This window comes from Elephas maximus, chromosome 12, assembly GCF_024166365.1.
Source record: "Elephas maximus indicus isolate mEleMax1 chromosome 12, mEleMax1 primary haplotype, whole genome shotgun sequence".
Lineage (NCBI taxonomy): Eukaryota > Metazoa > Chordata > Mammalia > Proboscidea > Elephantidae > Elephas > Elephas maximus.
This window is the reverse complement of record NC_064830.1, coordinates 60,641,469-60,657,264: the sequence shown is the minus strand read 5'-3', so window position 1 is coordinate 60,657,264 and position 15,796 is coordinate 60,641,469. Positions and strand designations below refer to the sequence as shown.

The 15,796-nt window shown below is 57.8% G+C and overlaps 2 protein-coding genes and 1 non-coding gene across 7 annotated transcripts in view; all 3 read right to left on the bottom strand.

Moving 5' to 3' along the window:
- Nucleotides 1–248: 248 nt before the first annotated feature.
- TRNAR-CCG (transfer RNA arginine (anticodon CCG)) lies at nucleotides 249–321 on the bottom strand. The gene has a single exon. It is a non-coding gene; the product is annotated as a tRNA-Arg (tRNA).
- A 1,465-nt stretch (nucleotides 322–1,786) lies between these two features.
- Nucleotides 1,787–8,263, bottom strand: LOC126086809 (caspase-14-like). Of its 4 annotated transcripts, none has more exons than XM_049903520.1 (11): nucleotides 8,183–8,263; nucleotides 6,739–6,879; nucleotides 6,461–6,656; nucleotides 6,237–6,325; nucleotides 5,145–5,255; nucleotides 4,848–5,015; nucleotides 4,141–4,363; nucleotides 3,643–3,759; nucleotides 2,793–2,867; nucleotides 2,199–2,302; nucleotides 1,787–2,048 (listed from the first exon to the last, which is right to left on the bottom strand). In XM_049903520.1, exons 1-11 carry the CDS (start codon nucleotides 8,219–8,221, stop codon nucleotides 1,935–1,937), a joined length of 1,377 nt encoding a protein of 458 aa, XP_049759477.1. In that variant the 5' UTR covers nucleotides 8,222–8,263; the 3' UTR covers nucleotides 1,787–1,934. The 4 variants fall into 4 exon arrangements, with proteins under 4 accessions (XP_049759477.1, XP_049759476.1, XP_049759478.1 ...); XM_049903521.1 differs by having other exon boundaries at nucleotides 1,953–2,040; XM_049903519.1 differs by having other exon boundaries at nucleotides 1,787–2,302.
- ZNF213 (zinc finger protein 213) overlaps nucleotides 6,893–15,796 on the bottom strand; it is a 35,577-nt gene continuing 26,673 nt past the window's right edge. The window contains exons 1-6 of one of the 2 annotated variants that reach the window (XM_049903524.1): nucleotides 14,360–14,764; nucleotides 12,420–12,930; nucleotides 11,567–11,684; nucleotides 11,188–11,273; nucleotides 10,850–10,973; nucleotides 6,893–9,752 (exon numbers count right to left, since the gene is read on the bottom strand). In XM_049903524.1, the coding sequence (XP_049759481.1) occupies nucleotides 9,094–9,752; nucleotides 10,850–10,973; nucleotides 11,188–11,273; nucleotides 11,567–11,684; nucleotides 12,420–12,818 (1,386 nt within the window). In that variant the 5' untranslated portion in view covers nucleotides 12,819–12,930; nucleotides 14,360–14,764 and the 3' untranslated portion in view covers nucleotides 6,893–9,093. Of the gene's footprint in view, nucleotides 9,753–10,849; nucleotides 10,974–11,187; nucleotides 11,274–11,566; nucleotides 11,685–12,419; nucleotides 12,931–14,359; nucleotides 14,765–15,796 lie in introns of those variants that run through there. The other variant, XM_049903525.1, reaches the window with a different exon arrangement.

Here is a 15,796-nt window from a genome sequence, read left to right as displayed (position 1 = left end):
CTGGGTCCCGCCCACTCCCGGGACTCTCGGTCGGTGGCTTCGGGGTCCGCAGTCCGCCCACCGGCGGCCAGCTTTGGGTCCCCCGGCTGCAGTCCTAGACTGGGGTTCTCGAGCTCCGCGGGAGCAGTCCCAAGAGGATAGTGTCGGGCGAGCGGTTTACGCAGCCCGGAATGTCCCAGGCCCTGCTAAAGAGAAAAAGGAAAATTTTGAACTGGAAAAAAAAAAAGGAAAAATCAGAACACCCGCAGCGACCACGAAGGGACTCGAACCCTCAATCTTCTGATCCGGAATCAGACGCCTTATCCATTAGGCCACGCGGCCCCACGCCTGTGAGCGGCACAGCTCGCCTCATAAAGTTTACGTAGGCGCCTAGCAACGTGCCTTAGTGCGCAAGCCGGTGGAGAAGATGAGCCCCGCCCCTAAAGGCATTATATAGGCGGAGCTCCGAACAACCAAGAGCGGCAAGGCTGGGGCGTCTCGGCTGGACCGCGCGGCGGCTGTCTGGGGACCGCGAGTTCGGGCCCCGGGGAAGCAGCCGGTTCCCACCGCCACCCCCCCCACCTCCGCAGGCCCCGCCAGTTCGGCGATCCGGTTCCGCTCTCTTCCCGCACTCTCTGGGTCAGGGGCTCCGGCTGCTCCCCCAGCTCCCGAGCGTCCCCATCACATTCCAGGCACAGCTCCGGGAAACTGCAATGGTCTGTCCCAGGGTCCGTCGCCTGGAGATGGGACTCGGACCGCCTTGAAGGCGGGGGCCGTGTCCCCTGCATTTCCATGGCCCAGCGTGGGATAGAAATGGGCGGCGTGTGCAGAGGTGGAGGTGCATGTGCTGCCCCTTCCCATGACCGCTCCCCCCTGGGTCGCTTTCAGGACATCCTGCCCAGTCCAGCCCGGGCCCCTTCACTGTCCCACAGTTGGGCACTGGCCCCCGCTGGGGCTGTCGCTCCCTGGTTCTCCGGGACACAACTGCGCCCTTAAGAAGTGCCCCTCGGGTTTGGGGACCATGGTTTCAGGGGACATCTAAGTCAAGTGGCATAACAAAATCTATTAAAAAACATTCTGCATCCCACTTTGGAGAGTGGCTTGCATCAATGGATCTCAACCCACCTGGAGCAAAGGAGAATGAAGAACACCAAAGACACAAGGTAATTATGAGCCCAAGAGGCAGAAAGGGCCACATAAACTGGAAACTACATCAGCCTGAGACTAGAAGAACTAGATGGTGCCCCGCTACAACCGATGACTACCCTTACAGGGACCATAACAGAGAACCCCTGAAGGAGCAGGAGAGCAGTGGGATGCAGACCCCAAATTCTCATAAAAAGACCAGACATAATGGTCTGACTGAGACTAGAAGAACCCCAGTGGTCATGGTCCCCAGGCCTCCTGTTAGCCCAAGACAGGAACCATTCCCAAAGCCAACTCTTCAGACAAGGATTGGACTGGACTATGGGATAGAAAATAATACAGGTGAAGAATGAGCTTCTTGGATCAAGTGGACACATGAGACTATGTTGGCGTCTCCTGTCTGGAGGGGAGATGAGAGAGCAGAGGGGGTCAGAAGCTGTCCAAATGGACAGAAAAATAGAGACTGGGGGGAAGGAGTGTGCTGTCTCATTAGTGGGAGAGCAAAGGAGCATAAAGCAAGGTGTATGTAAGGTTTTGTATGAGTAACTGACTTGATTTGTAAACTTTCACTTAAAGCACAATAAAAATTAGTATTTCAAAAAAAAAAAAAAGTGCCCCTCGGTTATCCTCACACATCCCGAGAGCAGGCAGTGTTCACCAGGACAGCGATATTTATTGCATGCCAACTAAGGGCCAGCACTCTGCAGTCATGATTGCTCAGGCCAACAGGTGAGGAGCCGTAGCGTGGATGGAGTCAATGATAACACTCAGGTTTGGCCACCCAGCTCAGCACCCAGTCCTGAGCGCGGTCAGGCTCTCAGGCAGAGCTGGCGCTGTAGTGAGCTTCGGATCTCCAGGCAGGTCTTGCGAAGCTTGTCAGAGTCAGGGCCCAGCGTGTCCAGCTCACACACCCGCCTGTTGACCTGCCAGGACCACTCTTGGCCATTGTCCAGGACTCCCCACTGTGAGGCTCGGCCTGACGTCCAGTGGGCAGCCCCTGGCCGAGGCTTGGGGAAAGAGGGAGTCCAGCCCTTGTTACCTACCTCCACCCTACCCCACCTCCCCACACACACCTCAGTCATCAGCTCTAGGATGTCTCTGCCGGAGTCGGCTTGGAGGACCTCCACCAGTGTCTGGATAAAGTCCGAGCCCTTCCCATCCCGATAGGCCACACATCCTAAGCCAGGGGACCAGAAGTTTTAGATCAGGCCCTCTCCCCTCTGGGGCCTCCAGTTCCTAGGGCCTGTTGTTGGTGGAGGTGGGAGCAACAAGCAGACAAGACCCTGGGGATGGGAGGGGGACTAGGGCACGGAGCATCTGGAACAAGTGGGTGCTCAATATTTGCAAAGTGAATATATGGATAGATTCAATATTTGAGCAAGCATTAACTGTGCACCTACTATGTGCCAGACTCTGAGCAGGGCCCTAGGACCAACAGATCCAACCTGCCCCATGGAGTTTATAGTACAGAGGGAATGGTACAGGCAAGGAAGGGGTTTGGCACAGCCAGCACCACCCAATATCTGCTCACTATTGTTATTATAAATAAGGCACGGGAGGAAGCTGGCTTAACTGCAACCGAGCTGGTGACCACTGTACCCCAACTTCCAAGACCAGAAAATCGGGCCTTTCCTGGACACAGGCTCTTTGATGACCCATCCGCTTACCTTCAGCTGCAGCATAGACCGTCAGGATGTCTGCGTGGTTGGAGCTCCCTGGAGCAGGGCCCCCAGAGGAGCTACCTGCAAAAGGAGTCAACCCCACTTACCCAGCATCCTGATACTCCACCAGCCCCCTGGGAGTCTCCCCACTTGTTATGGATTGAGTTGTGTCCCCCCAAAATTTATGTTGATGTCCTAATCCCTGGTGTCTATGAATATGACCTTGTTTGGAGATAGGGTCTCTGAAGATGTTATCAGTGAAGTTAACATGAGATCACATTGGAGTGAGGTGGGTCTTAATTCTATATAATTGGTATCCTTAAAAGAGAGGAGGGACACAAAGACAGACAGGGAGAACACCATGTGATGCTGCAACTGCAAGGCAAGGAATGCCTGGAGCTACCAGAAACTCGGAGAGAGGAATGGGACAGATTCTCTCTGAAAGGAATCAACACTGCTAACAGGATCTCAGACTCCCAGACTCCCAGAACTGTGAGACACTGAACTGTTCTAAGCCACCAGCTTGTGGTGCTTTGTTATTGCAGCCCTAGTAGACTGATACACCACCTCTGGCTCAAGGGTAACACAGGGCAGTAAACAGAATGCAGGGCAGGAAAGACAGAGTTCAGGGTTCAAATCTCACCTTTGCCACTGACCCACTGGGTGGCTTTAGAAAAGTGATTTCACCTCTCTGACTGCAGGATTGTTGAGAAACTCAAGTAGAAGTCTAGCTTCCCAAATGCCCCCAGCAATTTAGGAAGTCTTTGCTTCCCTCCTCTTAGTAGTACGGAGATGCTTTCTGTAAGGTTCTCACCACCAGCCCTGCCTGAACCAGGCTCTGGGAGGCAGAACCCACCTTGGACATCGGCATAGACCTGGAGGACATCTGCGTGCGAGGGGACAGTTGGAGGTGCCCACAGCCAGCGCCAGAACCAGGAGAGAGCAGTAGGCCCCAAGCCAGCGTCCCTATGCCCTGAGGAAGGAGGTGAGAGGCAGGTGCCTTCACTCTGTAGGTACCTGGGGGTGCCTCCCGGGGTCCCTCCAGGGGTCCTGAGCCTATGTGAACCATGGAGTCAAGGTAAGAACCCAGACTCCAGAGCTTGGGACAGGCCTGCCAGGCTGGAGACATCCAGAGCACAGTGGCCATGTGCTGAGGGTTAAGTGCTCAAATGCATGGGGCCTAGAAGGGGATGGCAGAAGGGGTCAGGGTGGATTGGTGCACAGGCTTCCTGGAGGAGATGGACAGCAAGTCTGAGAGGCTGAAGGTGAGCCAAGGAAGGAAAGCCAGGGCAGGAGGAGGAAGGCTGAGGCCAGGACCAGCCAGCCCTCCAGGTGGGCCCCTGGCCCTGCTCACCCCCACGACAGGCCTGAAGCAGGAAGATCTTGGGGTGGCCCTGCAGTGCCCTGCAGCGGCTCAGCTCCAGCACCAGGGCCTCCGGCTGTACCTCTTGCCCGTCTGCTCCTACCAACCACCCTTGCTGACCACCGTGGGCCATCAGGGCCACCAGGGCACAGCTCACGGGGCCCCTGTGGGTGTCCAGCTGCTCCTGGAACTGGGCCAGCTCCTCCTGGAAGTCCTGGGGTAGAGGTGGGGGGGAGAGATTGAAGCCTGGGCTCTGGAGCTGACTTCCTCTGCACCTGGCTGCCCCTGTCCACCCTACCTCTCGCCTCCTGCCAGTCTAGGGCCCTGTGGGGAAGTCCTTTCTGGAACCTCCTGCTGCAAAGCCGGGCATTGCCTCATTGGAAGTGCATATAGTCCAGCTTCCCACAGCTGGGAAGCTGCCGGAAAGTTAAGAGGTATGAAAAGAGGGCAATGGGCTGATGGGTGCCCAGGAAGGAAATCAAGATGGTTGGAGGGAAAGCTTGAGGGTCCAGTGGGGGCCCCGTGCTGGGAATCAAAGGAACTGCCATCTTGGGAGGCCGCAGGAAGCCTAGGAAGTGAGCTCCAAAGGCATGCGGCAGGGAGGAAGGAGGCTAGGCTTCTGGGCACATTTCCTGCCCTCCAAGTCCTGGGTGAGGGGTGTCAGGGCCCCCTCCCACAAAGTTCCATGCTTCCCTCACCTGGGCTGTAGGGTCCATCCTCACGGTGGTCTTGAAGCCCAGGCTCTGGCACAGGGACCCCAGAGCCTCCACATCATGTTGGGCCCCAGACCGACCTTGGATCACAGCCAAGATGAGGGCTGCTCTGGTCCCAGACAGGTCATACTGTGCCCTGGGGCCGGGATCTGGCTGCATCGAGGGTGAAGGCCTGACCAAAGTGATCGGAGAGGGTGCCTTGCTACCCCACCTCTGGCCCCCCGCCCTCTGTCCCACTCTCACCTGCGGCCATGGGATTGAACCCCCTCCCTGCCTGCTCACCTTGGGTCCCCAGGCCTGCACACCTCCCAGGCACAGCAACCCCCTCAAGGAGCTGTGAAGAACTGGGCAGGAGGTGCCCACTGTGGACTTCTCAGTTGTCCTTCGGAAGACCTGGGGGTGGGGCCAGAGGGCACCTCAGGTAGCTGCTCCGTGGGGAAGGGAGAGGTTCAGAGAGGTCCCAACCCAAGAAGGCAGCCAGGACCCTGAGTTCAGGGAGCAACTCATGGCCACTGCAGTCTCTGGTCACCTACCAGAATGGAGAGAGAAGAGGGCAGACAAGAGAGGGGAAAGGCAAGACGGAACTAAGCAGGACCTAACTTCTAGCTCAGGCTTGAGGTCATGGACTTGCCTGGGCATGGTGGACAGTGGCCGTACCACTCACTCTGCCTTGGGCTCTGTGTACACAGGGGTGGGGGTTCCCTAGGGCAGGGCACAGGCACCCTGCGTGCCCCTCGGGATGGCTAACAGAGAGCAGGAAGCAGAGCTGGACCCACACCTCTCACCTTCATCTCTCACCTCTGGGGTTGCCAGGGGCCCCCAACTCCCCAGTGAGACCTGCAGGCCTCAGGCCAGACCTGAGTCATTCCCAGACTGCAGCCTTCAGGACCTGCTGGCTAACAGATGTGAGGATAGAAGTGATGGATGGTAGGACAAGCTCCACTGGGGGAGCACAAGGAAGGCATCGCTGATAGCCTGGAGCAGACTGTGCAGCTGGCGGGGAACCATGCTGTCAGTCCAGAGGGGATCACGCAGACAGCCCAGAGGGGACTGTGCTGATGGGCGACCGTGCTGACAGCCCAGGCGGGACTCTGAGGATGGAGGCAGAAGCCAAGGGGGTGTACCAGCAGCAGGAATAGCTTCTTGAGCAAAGGCACGGGGTAGGGAGCAGTCTACGTGTGTGGGAGACCCTGACAGTGCTGTGAGTGGGGTGCAGTGTAGGATGGGAGGGAAGGACGAGGGTGAAGACATGTGGGGGAGACAACAGGGTTGGGAATGAATGGTGGGCAGGCATATGAATGCATGTCACCATGTGGCAGGCTCAGGAGCACCCAGCGCAGCCCGCCTCCCTGGGCTCCCTCTCTGGGCCCCCACCTCTGTCAGCAGCTGCAGCAGGGACCAATGAGGACAGCGGTCACAGAGCTTAGCCAGGCTGGGGAGGAAGGTTCCAGGCTCCAGGGTGGCTGGGGAGGGAGCAGCACATTGGCATGGAGGGAGGCCTCAGGGAGCCCTCAGCTCCCCTGGCCGTCCCTCACCCTACCCTCCCAGGCTGGCTTTGCCCTGTCCCAGAGCCAGGGGTCCCTACCCAGCCCACTCACCCCCCGGAGAACTTGAGAGCAGCAGGAAGAGCTTGGGGCAACCCCACAGGGCCCTGCAGCGACTCATCTCCCAGGCCAGCTTCTGGGACCACCTCAGTTGCCCACGGGGAGCCACCACGGCCACTAGGGCACAGCCTATGGGGCCCCCGTGGGCATCCAGCTGCTCCTGGAACCGAGCCAGCTCCTCCAGGAAGCCCTGGTGGCAAGAACAAGGGCCAAGTCTGAGGTCCCGGTCGGGTGTTGGGTGCAAGGCTAGGGGGTGGTGGGTGAGGGCTCACCTGAACGGGGGCCTCTCTTTGCCCAAGACTCTCAAAGCCCAGGGCCTGGAATATGCCCTCCAGGGCAGCGACGGTGGCAACCGGCATCCCCGGACTCCTGAGCATCAGGGCCACTCTTGGGCCCAGTGTGCTGTACCTCCCCTGGGAAGGCAAGGCCGGCGTTGGGCTGGGCTGGGTGCAGGTGAGAGCCAGGTACAGGCTGGGCCAGGCCTCTGGCTACCTTTCTGCCCAGGCTGTCCCAAGCATCTGCCATTTGCGCAGCCACTCGCAGGGTCCCAGCCACCAGGAAGGCCATGGTGCCAGCAGAGCTTCCTCCAAGCTTCCCTCTGGGCCCCAGCCCCAGTGTCTGGGTTCCAACCCTTGCCCTCTCCTGGAGCCTTGTCCCTATCAGCCGTTTATGAGCTGGGCTGGACTCTGTGCTCTGCCCCTGGAATTCTGGGCCCCGCTCCCCTAAGCTGCAGCTCCATGCCCTACTCCAGGGGACGTCCCAGCTGGCGCTCTGCGCCCCGACCAGGTCCTATTCTTAGCTCCTAGCCCATGCTTTTCTATCTGATCTTGTTAAACCTGATGGCTCCCAGAGCTGGCCACCAGCCCCACAGACTCCATGCACTGTTCCCCAGGCCTCACCCCTTGCTCCCCACAGACACGCCTGCACATGCACATGCATCGTGTGTACACAAGCACATGCATTGTGTACACAGCACATGCGCTGAGCTCGAGGGTCCTGGGTGTGGAGCCCTGAGAGGAGGGGAGTGGTGACAGAGTGGCCCAGAGCCATACAGAGCCTCAGCCAGCAACGTCAGGATTAGGTGGGGGTGAATCAGGCGGGAATGGCCTATAGGGGGCAGAGAGGTCAGCACACAGGCTGGTTACTTCCCCTCTGGCAGGGGCAGCACACTCAAGAAGGGACCAGCAATGTGGAAGGAGAGGTTGCTCTTTGGCGACCAGGAACTGGGACCTGCACCCGGCCAGCACCCACCGTGCAGGCCACAACCTGGGGCCTAGGTTTGGTGGTGCGGGGGGATGTTTGGACAGGGCCATCTTGACTCACTGGCTGTCTCCTTCCAGGGATCCAAGGGCAGGGGCCAGTCCTCTGGGCCTATGGCCAGGATAAGCATCACAGCCCCTGGACCATGTTGCTGCTGCCTCTGAGGGTCTCATGTGACTGGCAGGCAGAAAGCAGCGGCCTGGGGGAGACCACACACCCCACCAGGCTCCTCAGTTCTAAATTCCCTCATACCCATGTCCTGCCAGGGTGGGGAGGAGTGCCAGCTGTCCCATTCTGAGATGCTCCAGGCCAGAGTGCTGCTGGGGATAGAGACCTGGGACTCGGGCCACCCTTTGGGGCCTAGCCAACCTGAAAAGCCATGGTGTGGATCCACCTGGTGATGGCCCAGTGTCACAGGCCAGCAGAACAATCAGACCAGGAAGCCCAGCCCCTCACCTCCCCAAAGAACAAAGCAGTCTGGCAGGAAGTTCCCATGTTTATTCAAGCCCTCAGTGGCCCTCAAAGGTGGCTGGGCTGAGTGCCTCTGAAGGGTCTCATGTTCTGTCCCTGTTAATGCAAAGCTACAGATGTAGACTACAGACACAGAGGGAACACAGTGCCCAAGGGCTCAGCCCAGCTCCAACTGCTAGTGTTCTGATAAAGTAATGCCCAGGGTGGCCCTGCCACTGCCCTTGAGGCTTGGCTACCTGTTCCCAGGGCCACCACCACCCTCCCTGCACCAATAGTTAGTAGAAGGCCCCCAAGGGTGAGGATGGGCACAAGTGCTGAGAAGGGGCAGAGGTCACAGGACATGCGAGGGGTGGGTAACAAGGGGTCCCTGAACAACCCTGCAGGGCAGCAGGAAGCCTGTGACCTTGCCCAGGATTCAGACCCTCATGGGGGGGATGACTGTCCCTACCAGGGCCCAGGAGGAGGGTTAAGGCCTGCCGCACACCCTCTGCTCACACTGGAAGGGATGGGCTGGCAGGGGTAGAGGGCTGGTCATGCACCTGCCTGAGACAGCAGCAGACAGACCCCCAGCCAAAGAGAAGCTACAGAGGGTCTGGGATGGGGACCCCAACTGCCCCAGCCTTCCCCATATGTATGGTCACTAGTGAGGACAACCAAAGGGGAAAGGAGAGACGGAGCAGAGCGGGATGATGACAAGGTTAAGGGGGCTCGATCCTGGGAGGGCTGGGCAGGTCCGTGGAGCGGAGCAGGGTGGGGTGTGTTCTGCGCAGCCCAGGGTAGCGGGGCAGAAAGGTGGAAGACGAACAGCAGGGCCACAGGTGCAACCATGTGCTGTCTCCTTCCAGGGATCCAAGGCCTGGCACCTTGGGGCAGCCCAGTGAGGGGGTGGTGCCCGGTCACCCCACAGGCTGGGCCATCTTGGCGTGCAGGCTCTGGTGGGCGATGAGGTGGGCACGCTGCTTAAAGCTCTTGTCACACTCCCCGCAGCCAAATGGCCGCTCGCCAGTATGCACACGCCGGTGGTCCAGCAGGTAGGAGCGTAGCGAGAAGCTCTTGCCGCAGTCGCTGCAGCAGAAGGGCTTCTCACCCGTGTGGATGCGCTGGTGGTCGGCCAGGTAGGCGCTGCGGCTGAAGCTCTTGCCGCACTCGGAGCAGGAGAAGGGCTTCTGGCCCGTGTGCACGCCCTGGTGGCGCACCAGGTCGGAGGAGCTGCGGAAGCGCTTGTCACACGCCTGGCACTTGTGGGGTTTCTCACCAGTGTGTGTGCGCTCGTGCCGCGCCAGGTCTGAGCCCCAGCGGAAACGCTTGCCGCACTGCCCGCAGCTATGCGGCTTCTCGGCCGCCACGTCCCGGAACCGCCGCAGGCGCGTGGGTGGCCGACCCCGCCGTGCCCCCCCCACCTGACCCAGCGGTACCCCCAGACGGTTCTCGCTCTCCCAGGCCTCGGCCTCCTCAGGGCTCCAGGATGCAGACGTGTCACCACCAGCCTGGCCGGGTGACGCCATTACCACTTCTTCCAGCCCCGATCGCTCGCTCTGGCTTTTGAGCCCCAAACCTGTAAAGGGAAGGGAGGCAGCCGCCTCAGTCCCACTGGATTCTGGGGCCAGAGCTGACCCAGGGGGCAGCTCCTGAGTCCAGACAGCCCTGCGCCCCAGTGTCCTCGTCTATAAAATGGGCATGATGACACAATGCTAGCAGGGAAGCTGCTGACAGTGAGCGCCAGGGAGTTCAGCTGCTGGGTTCTGACTGCAGAGGCACTTACTATGCCCATGGCCTTGGGCAAGTCACTGAACCAAGACCTGCATCAGTTTCTACACCTGGATCCAATGTCCTATCTCTGAACCCTGACTGTTCAAATTCCAAAACTAAGTAGACTCAGGTAAATCCCTAAAATTATCCAAACTCTGACACCTGAAACTAAGAACCCAAACAGTCTTGACTAATGTATGTGGCTTCTCTCACCGCAAAAACTCTTGGTATCCAAAATCCAGATCAAAGACATTCAGGCAGGGATGGATCCTGTCCCATCAGATCATGAGAATTAAATGAGATGATCCCAAAGCACGCTTAGGAAGCCCCGGCACGGGAGGGTGCCCGAAACGGGGAGTCCAGTTAGCAGGAGGGAGTCAGCCCGTGCACGCAGCAGGCACTTTCACTGCAAGCACCTCTGCGGCGGCAGGCAGAGCTGGTCCTTCTCATCATAACCAACGGCCTAGGTCCCAGCTCTGTCCCGCCAGTGTCAGGTAACCCGAGGCTCGGGGCTCCTCAACGGCAAAATGGGGATGAAACTCCCCTGCACTGGACGGTGAGAATCAACTGAGGAAACGCACCACGAGAGCAAAGAGTGGAAGCCAGCACATTACCAGCACACCCCACACATTACACGTGCTTGAAGCCACAGGAAAGTGAACCGTCAACACAGCGAGGCAGTCAGTCACAGGGGCCGCCAGACGGAGACCAGGAGAAGACCCACTTCAAGCCAGCTACAGATGGCGGGGTGGGGAGGAAGATGTGAGGATTCTAGCAGGACAGGGAGGCATGGCCTGCTGGGGTGCCCCTCTGCTGCTGGGACTCCAAAGGAGGCTGCATCCCATGTCTCAGAGGAGCCAAGGACCCCAAGGCCCTGGCTGTGTCCACTGGTCCACTGCTTACCTAGAGCAACATTCCGCGAGTTTTCCCGCTTTATGTCCCAAAAAAGATCCCTCTGAGCAGGGTCCAGGGACTCCCATTCTTCCCGGGAGAAGTAGAAGGGAACATCCCCAAATATCACAGGTCCCTGGAATGAGGCGAGGAGACGAGGCTCAGAGCTGCCTTGCTGAGGACTCCCCAGGCAGCTGTGGGCAGGGACAGGTGGAGCTTGAAATGGGGAACAGAATGGGGCCAGGCAGGGACAGGGCGGATAAAAGAGGCCTTGATGGGAAGCTAAGGCCCATTTCAGGGACTGGACAGTGCCAAGGGCCTCAGGGAGGACAGAGGGGCTGGTTACTCACTTGGACCCCCGAGGCAGGGCAGATGTCCATGGTCTCTCTGGGACTCCCCTCTTTAGAAAGGGTAGGGAGCTGGGGGGCAAGCTGGTCTAAGAAGAAAAGAACGGAGCCTGAGAGAGGTCAGCTCAGGCCTGGGATACAGACCTTACACCCTCTCCTGCCCAGACACATACCCACAGACCTAGACACACACATACACATACCCATACCCAGACACTCAGACAGGCAAACCCATACCCACACACCTATACACATACCCAAACATGGGGACACACACACGCGTACACACACAGAGGCATATGTGCCTGGGCTTCACGGAGGCAGCAATACCCTGCCTATCACAGGTGGGGCTCCTGCAGCCTGCAGGGAGAGGCCTACTCACCACTGTGGCTGGGCGGCTCCTGGGGCAGCTGGGTTTGTGCCCCTGTCTTTGGGGGAGGCCCCTTGGCCTGGGCTCTCTGGACTGCGGGCTCAGCTTTCACCTCCTCTGAGGGCACATCCTGTGCAGGAACCACAACATGCTCATCAGCACGGAGCCCAGACCCAGGGAGACAGGGTCTAATCCCTGGGAAGGAGACACAGGAGACATCCCTCAGGATGCTGGGGTGTGGGAAGGAGATGTGCACAGGGCCCCAGGGACAGTCCAGAGCAGAAGGTGACATCAGGCAGTGCTGTGCACGCAGGACCCTCTCTGATTGACTATGAGACCTCCAAGGCCAAGTCACAGAGCCACCTGGCAAGGGGATGTGGAGGGGGCCCTGCTGCCAAGGCAGAGCCCACACCCAGCCCCTTCACTTGGCCCCCCCAAGAGGCCTCCAGTGTCAAAGACCTGCCCCCTCACAAGATGGAAGGCTCCGCGGGCACCTCCACTTTCTCAGACCCCTTCTGGAACTCTGATCATATGTGTCACTGTATCCCAGGGCCTGGCCTAGAGCAGGACATGAACGGGCACTGGGAGAACCTGTGTGAAGCAGAAACCTGCCCTCGTTGGTCCCACTGCTGCCCTTTCTCTGGAGCCACACAAAGGAACTCGATTTCCTTCTGGAGGTGCTCTTCAGAGGATCACCACGTGTGCGCCATGCCTGTGTGCACATGCCCCTGCTCCGCGTGCCCCAGACCCCACTGCCTCCTAGAGGACCTGGCTCTGTGGACATGGCCTCACCCTTCAGCCCGGGGTTCATCCAGGCACCAAACCCCCGCCACACCTGCACGTGGATGAAGAGTGGCGCCCTCACCTGCTGCCTGGCTTTCCCTGGCTGCTTCTGCAGGTCCTCCACCAAGGAAACCGCCTCCTCGCCACTCCCTGGGTGGCGCTCCTGCACCCGGCCCTGGACGCCACCGGGCAGCACGCTCAGAAACTGCTCCAGCACCAGCAGCTCCAGGATCTGCTCCTTGGTGCGCAGCTCGGGCCGAAGCCAGCGGCAGCACAGCTCCCAGAGCTGGCTGAAGGCCTCGTGGGGCCCAGCTGCATCATGGTAGCAGAACTGCCGGAAGCGCTGGCGGCAAGACTCAGCATACCTCCCCTCCTCTTGCTGGGCAGAGTCCTGCTCCCAGGAGGAATCTTCCACCTTCACAATCAGAAGCCCATCTCCCTCCCCAGGGGCCTGGTCCTGGGTCTCCAGAGGGGCTGCCATCTCCCTGGTCCTGGGGCTCAGGGCTAGTTGGTCTCAACCTGGCCCAAGCCTGACCCTCAGTCTCCCAGTGGACTCCCCTGTGGCAGCCAGGTCGACATCTGGACACACGCTCCTGAGAAAGAGCAAAACAGCAGGATGGGAGTGGAGGAGGCAGAGGAGCAAACATCAACTGAAGGGACTGCTGGGGACTCTAGCGCCTGCCTTTCTGTGGCCCTGAAGCCTGTTTGAAGCTGGACTGTAACGCCTTCATGTTATGGTCACTCCTTCTAATACAAGTTCATGGTCCCTCAGCCACAGCTCTAAAACCCTAAAGGCAAGCTTTTCCATGAGACCTGCTTGATAGCCATACCTAACTCATTTGGCCATACCATCTGGCATTCTAATAAAAGAGATTTTATAATCTTCATTTATTCCACGTAATGTAGGCAGTAATATATCTTGGGACAGAAATATTAATATTTGTTCAGTCAGTAAAAACTCATCAAGCTGTACTTGTGTTGTGTTCCTCTGAATAGACACCAAAACCTCTGAAAGCTGGAATCTGCATAAGGTGGAAACTGGTCAGAGAAGGAAAACTCAAATATTTTCCACTAAAACAAATGATAGAAAAGAGGTAAGACTGCACCTTGTCAAAGGCAGAAATCAAGCCAGACCCGGAAAAACAAGCCAGTCCCGTTGAGTTCCAGCTCTCACAGGTTACACTGTATATTACACCTCAATAGTGAATTTTATTGAATGTGTTTGATTATTTAGTGTTTCCCCAGTTCCTGTTGGAGATGAGGTACTGCATTATCTTTCTCAAATCTGAAAACCTCTAAATTCCAAAACACATCAGGCCCTGGTTGTTTCAGAGACAGGCTCATGGCCTTGGCTCCAAGCCATCAGCCACAGGTTCTTCTGAATGCATGACACACATTTGTTCCTTACACCGTTACTCTTCACAACAATCTTGAATGGTATGTACTTTAGATTTTTATTTAAACTGCTTTGTTTCAATGAAAAACGTAGTACAAGCCATTGCGGAAAAAGACAAAGGTGAAAGTGGCTCAAACGATATAGAAATACTTGGTGTTGTTAGTTGCCTTCAAGTCAATTCTGCCTCAGGGTGACCCCATGTGTGAACTGCTCCATAGGGTTTTCATGCCTGTGACCTTGTGGAAGCAGATCGCTAGGTCTATCTTTCCAGGCGCTTCTCGGCGGCTTGGAACCGCCAACCTTTCCAGCTAGTAGATCGTTTAACCGTTTTCGCCACCCAGGCATGGAAGAGGAAAAACCTCCCACAATGTGGCTGCAGACCCCCAGGATCGCTGTTATCAGTGCGACATATGACCCCGCCAACCTAACAATGCTTCTTCACTGGTGGGGCCATGAGCTTCCCGGCATGGATGTGCTCCGGTTTCCCTGGTGACGCGTTTGAGTTGTTCCCAAATCTTCTCTACTGCACACTAAGCACTTATTTTCTTTTTCTACCCCTCATACCACCATCCTCATCCTCCAGTGATGGAGGGGGATGCGCTGCTTGGAGAGGGCCAGGGACTCACCAGGATCGCTGAGCAGCACAGGGCAGGCGGGAAGGCTGGCCTGGGCGGAGCCCCGCGCTCTGCCACCAGCAGCCCGGAGCTGAGGAGGCGGTGGGCGGGCAGGCGGCGGGTGCGCTCGGGGTTTCTGTCCCGGAATCGAGCGGCGGGAGGCGAAGGCGACGCGAACTCCTCCCCGCACTTCCTCGCGGGGTGCACCCCTTCGGACTACGCCTCGGAGTGCCGGTCCCGGCCGAGCTCCGCGCTCTCCCTCGAAGCGCAGCAGCCAGGATCGCCGGTCCCCAGCCCCCCGGTCACTCAGCGCCCACAACCGCCCAGGCGTCCCTAGTTCCGTCGCCAGATCCTGCTGCCGGAAACCCGCGCGGGGCTCGCTGGGAAACCGCGCGGCCCAGGCGTCGCGGAAAACATTAGGTATTACACCCTCCCCCGACAAGAAGGCCGTTCGTCTGTTGAGCCGGCCTTCTCCCCAGGAAACGGCCAATCAACAGGGAAATTTCCAGGGATGGCCAATCGGAAGGCAGCGTCGCCAGTTGCGTCTAAGCCCTGCACCAGGGGTCCAGAGCCGTTGTCTGGGCATTGACTCGCTGCTCCTGCCTCACTCTCCGTTTTTCTTTCAGTTTTCTCTGCTTCTTTGGCCTCTGAGGGGTGGAAATGGAAATAAGACAGGCAAAAGATCGGAGTGGGAATAATTAAATAGCCTCTGACTTAGTATTCTTGGATTTAAACCCAAGTGCAGACCGCCATGTAACTTTTACTGCTAGCACTCGAGGACTACTTGTGATTAACAAACTAAGCGCGTAGACAAGATAAGGGACCATATTTCCTATCCCTACATGCTTGACCGGCTATAAATTACTGACAACCCTCCTGAGTTGTTTTAATAGCCTCCCACAAGGTGCAGAGCATGTGCAGTAAAAAGGTAACCTATGAACGATCTTCCACATGAGATAATTATGAGCAGGGATCCAGAGACATCACGCATGGACAACATCCCAGAATAAGTCCTGTTGGACACCCCAGCAGCCCTCCCAACAGACTCCATCTTAGTTAGGACAACCTCTGCAAGGAAATCCATCTTGAATTCCAATTGCACACGCATTTGGTTTTCATAATCCCTCCCCTTCTGGAAATCACCCATCTAATGAAGACAACCTTTTATAAACCCTAAGAAATCATTCATTCATGAGAGACTAGTGTAGGTGGAAACCCCTCTCCATCTCTCCCTCTAGAGCCTTTTTCTCAGTCACTAATAAACTTTTGTTCATGTGGAACCTCTGAGCCTCTCCTGGTCATTCTTAGTCAGAAGGTAACAGCCTAGGCAGGGTTTAGTCCTGATCTCCCAGATCAGGCTTCCCAAGCCCTGCCCTGTAACAGAAAGTCATGGCTATTCTCCATCTCAGCCATCGGGAACGCTTACGGGGGTTCCCCGGTGCTCCCCCA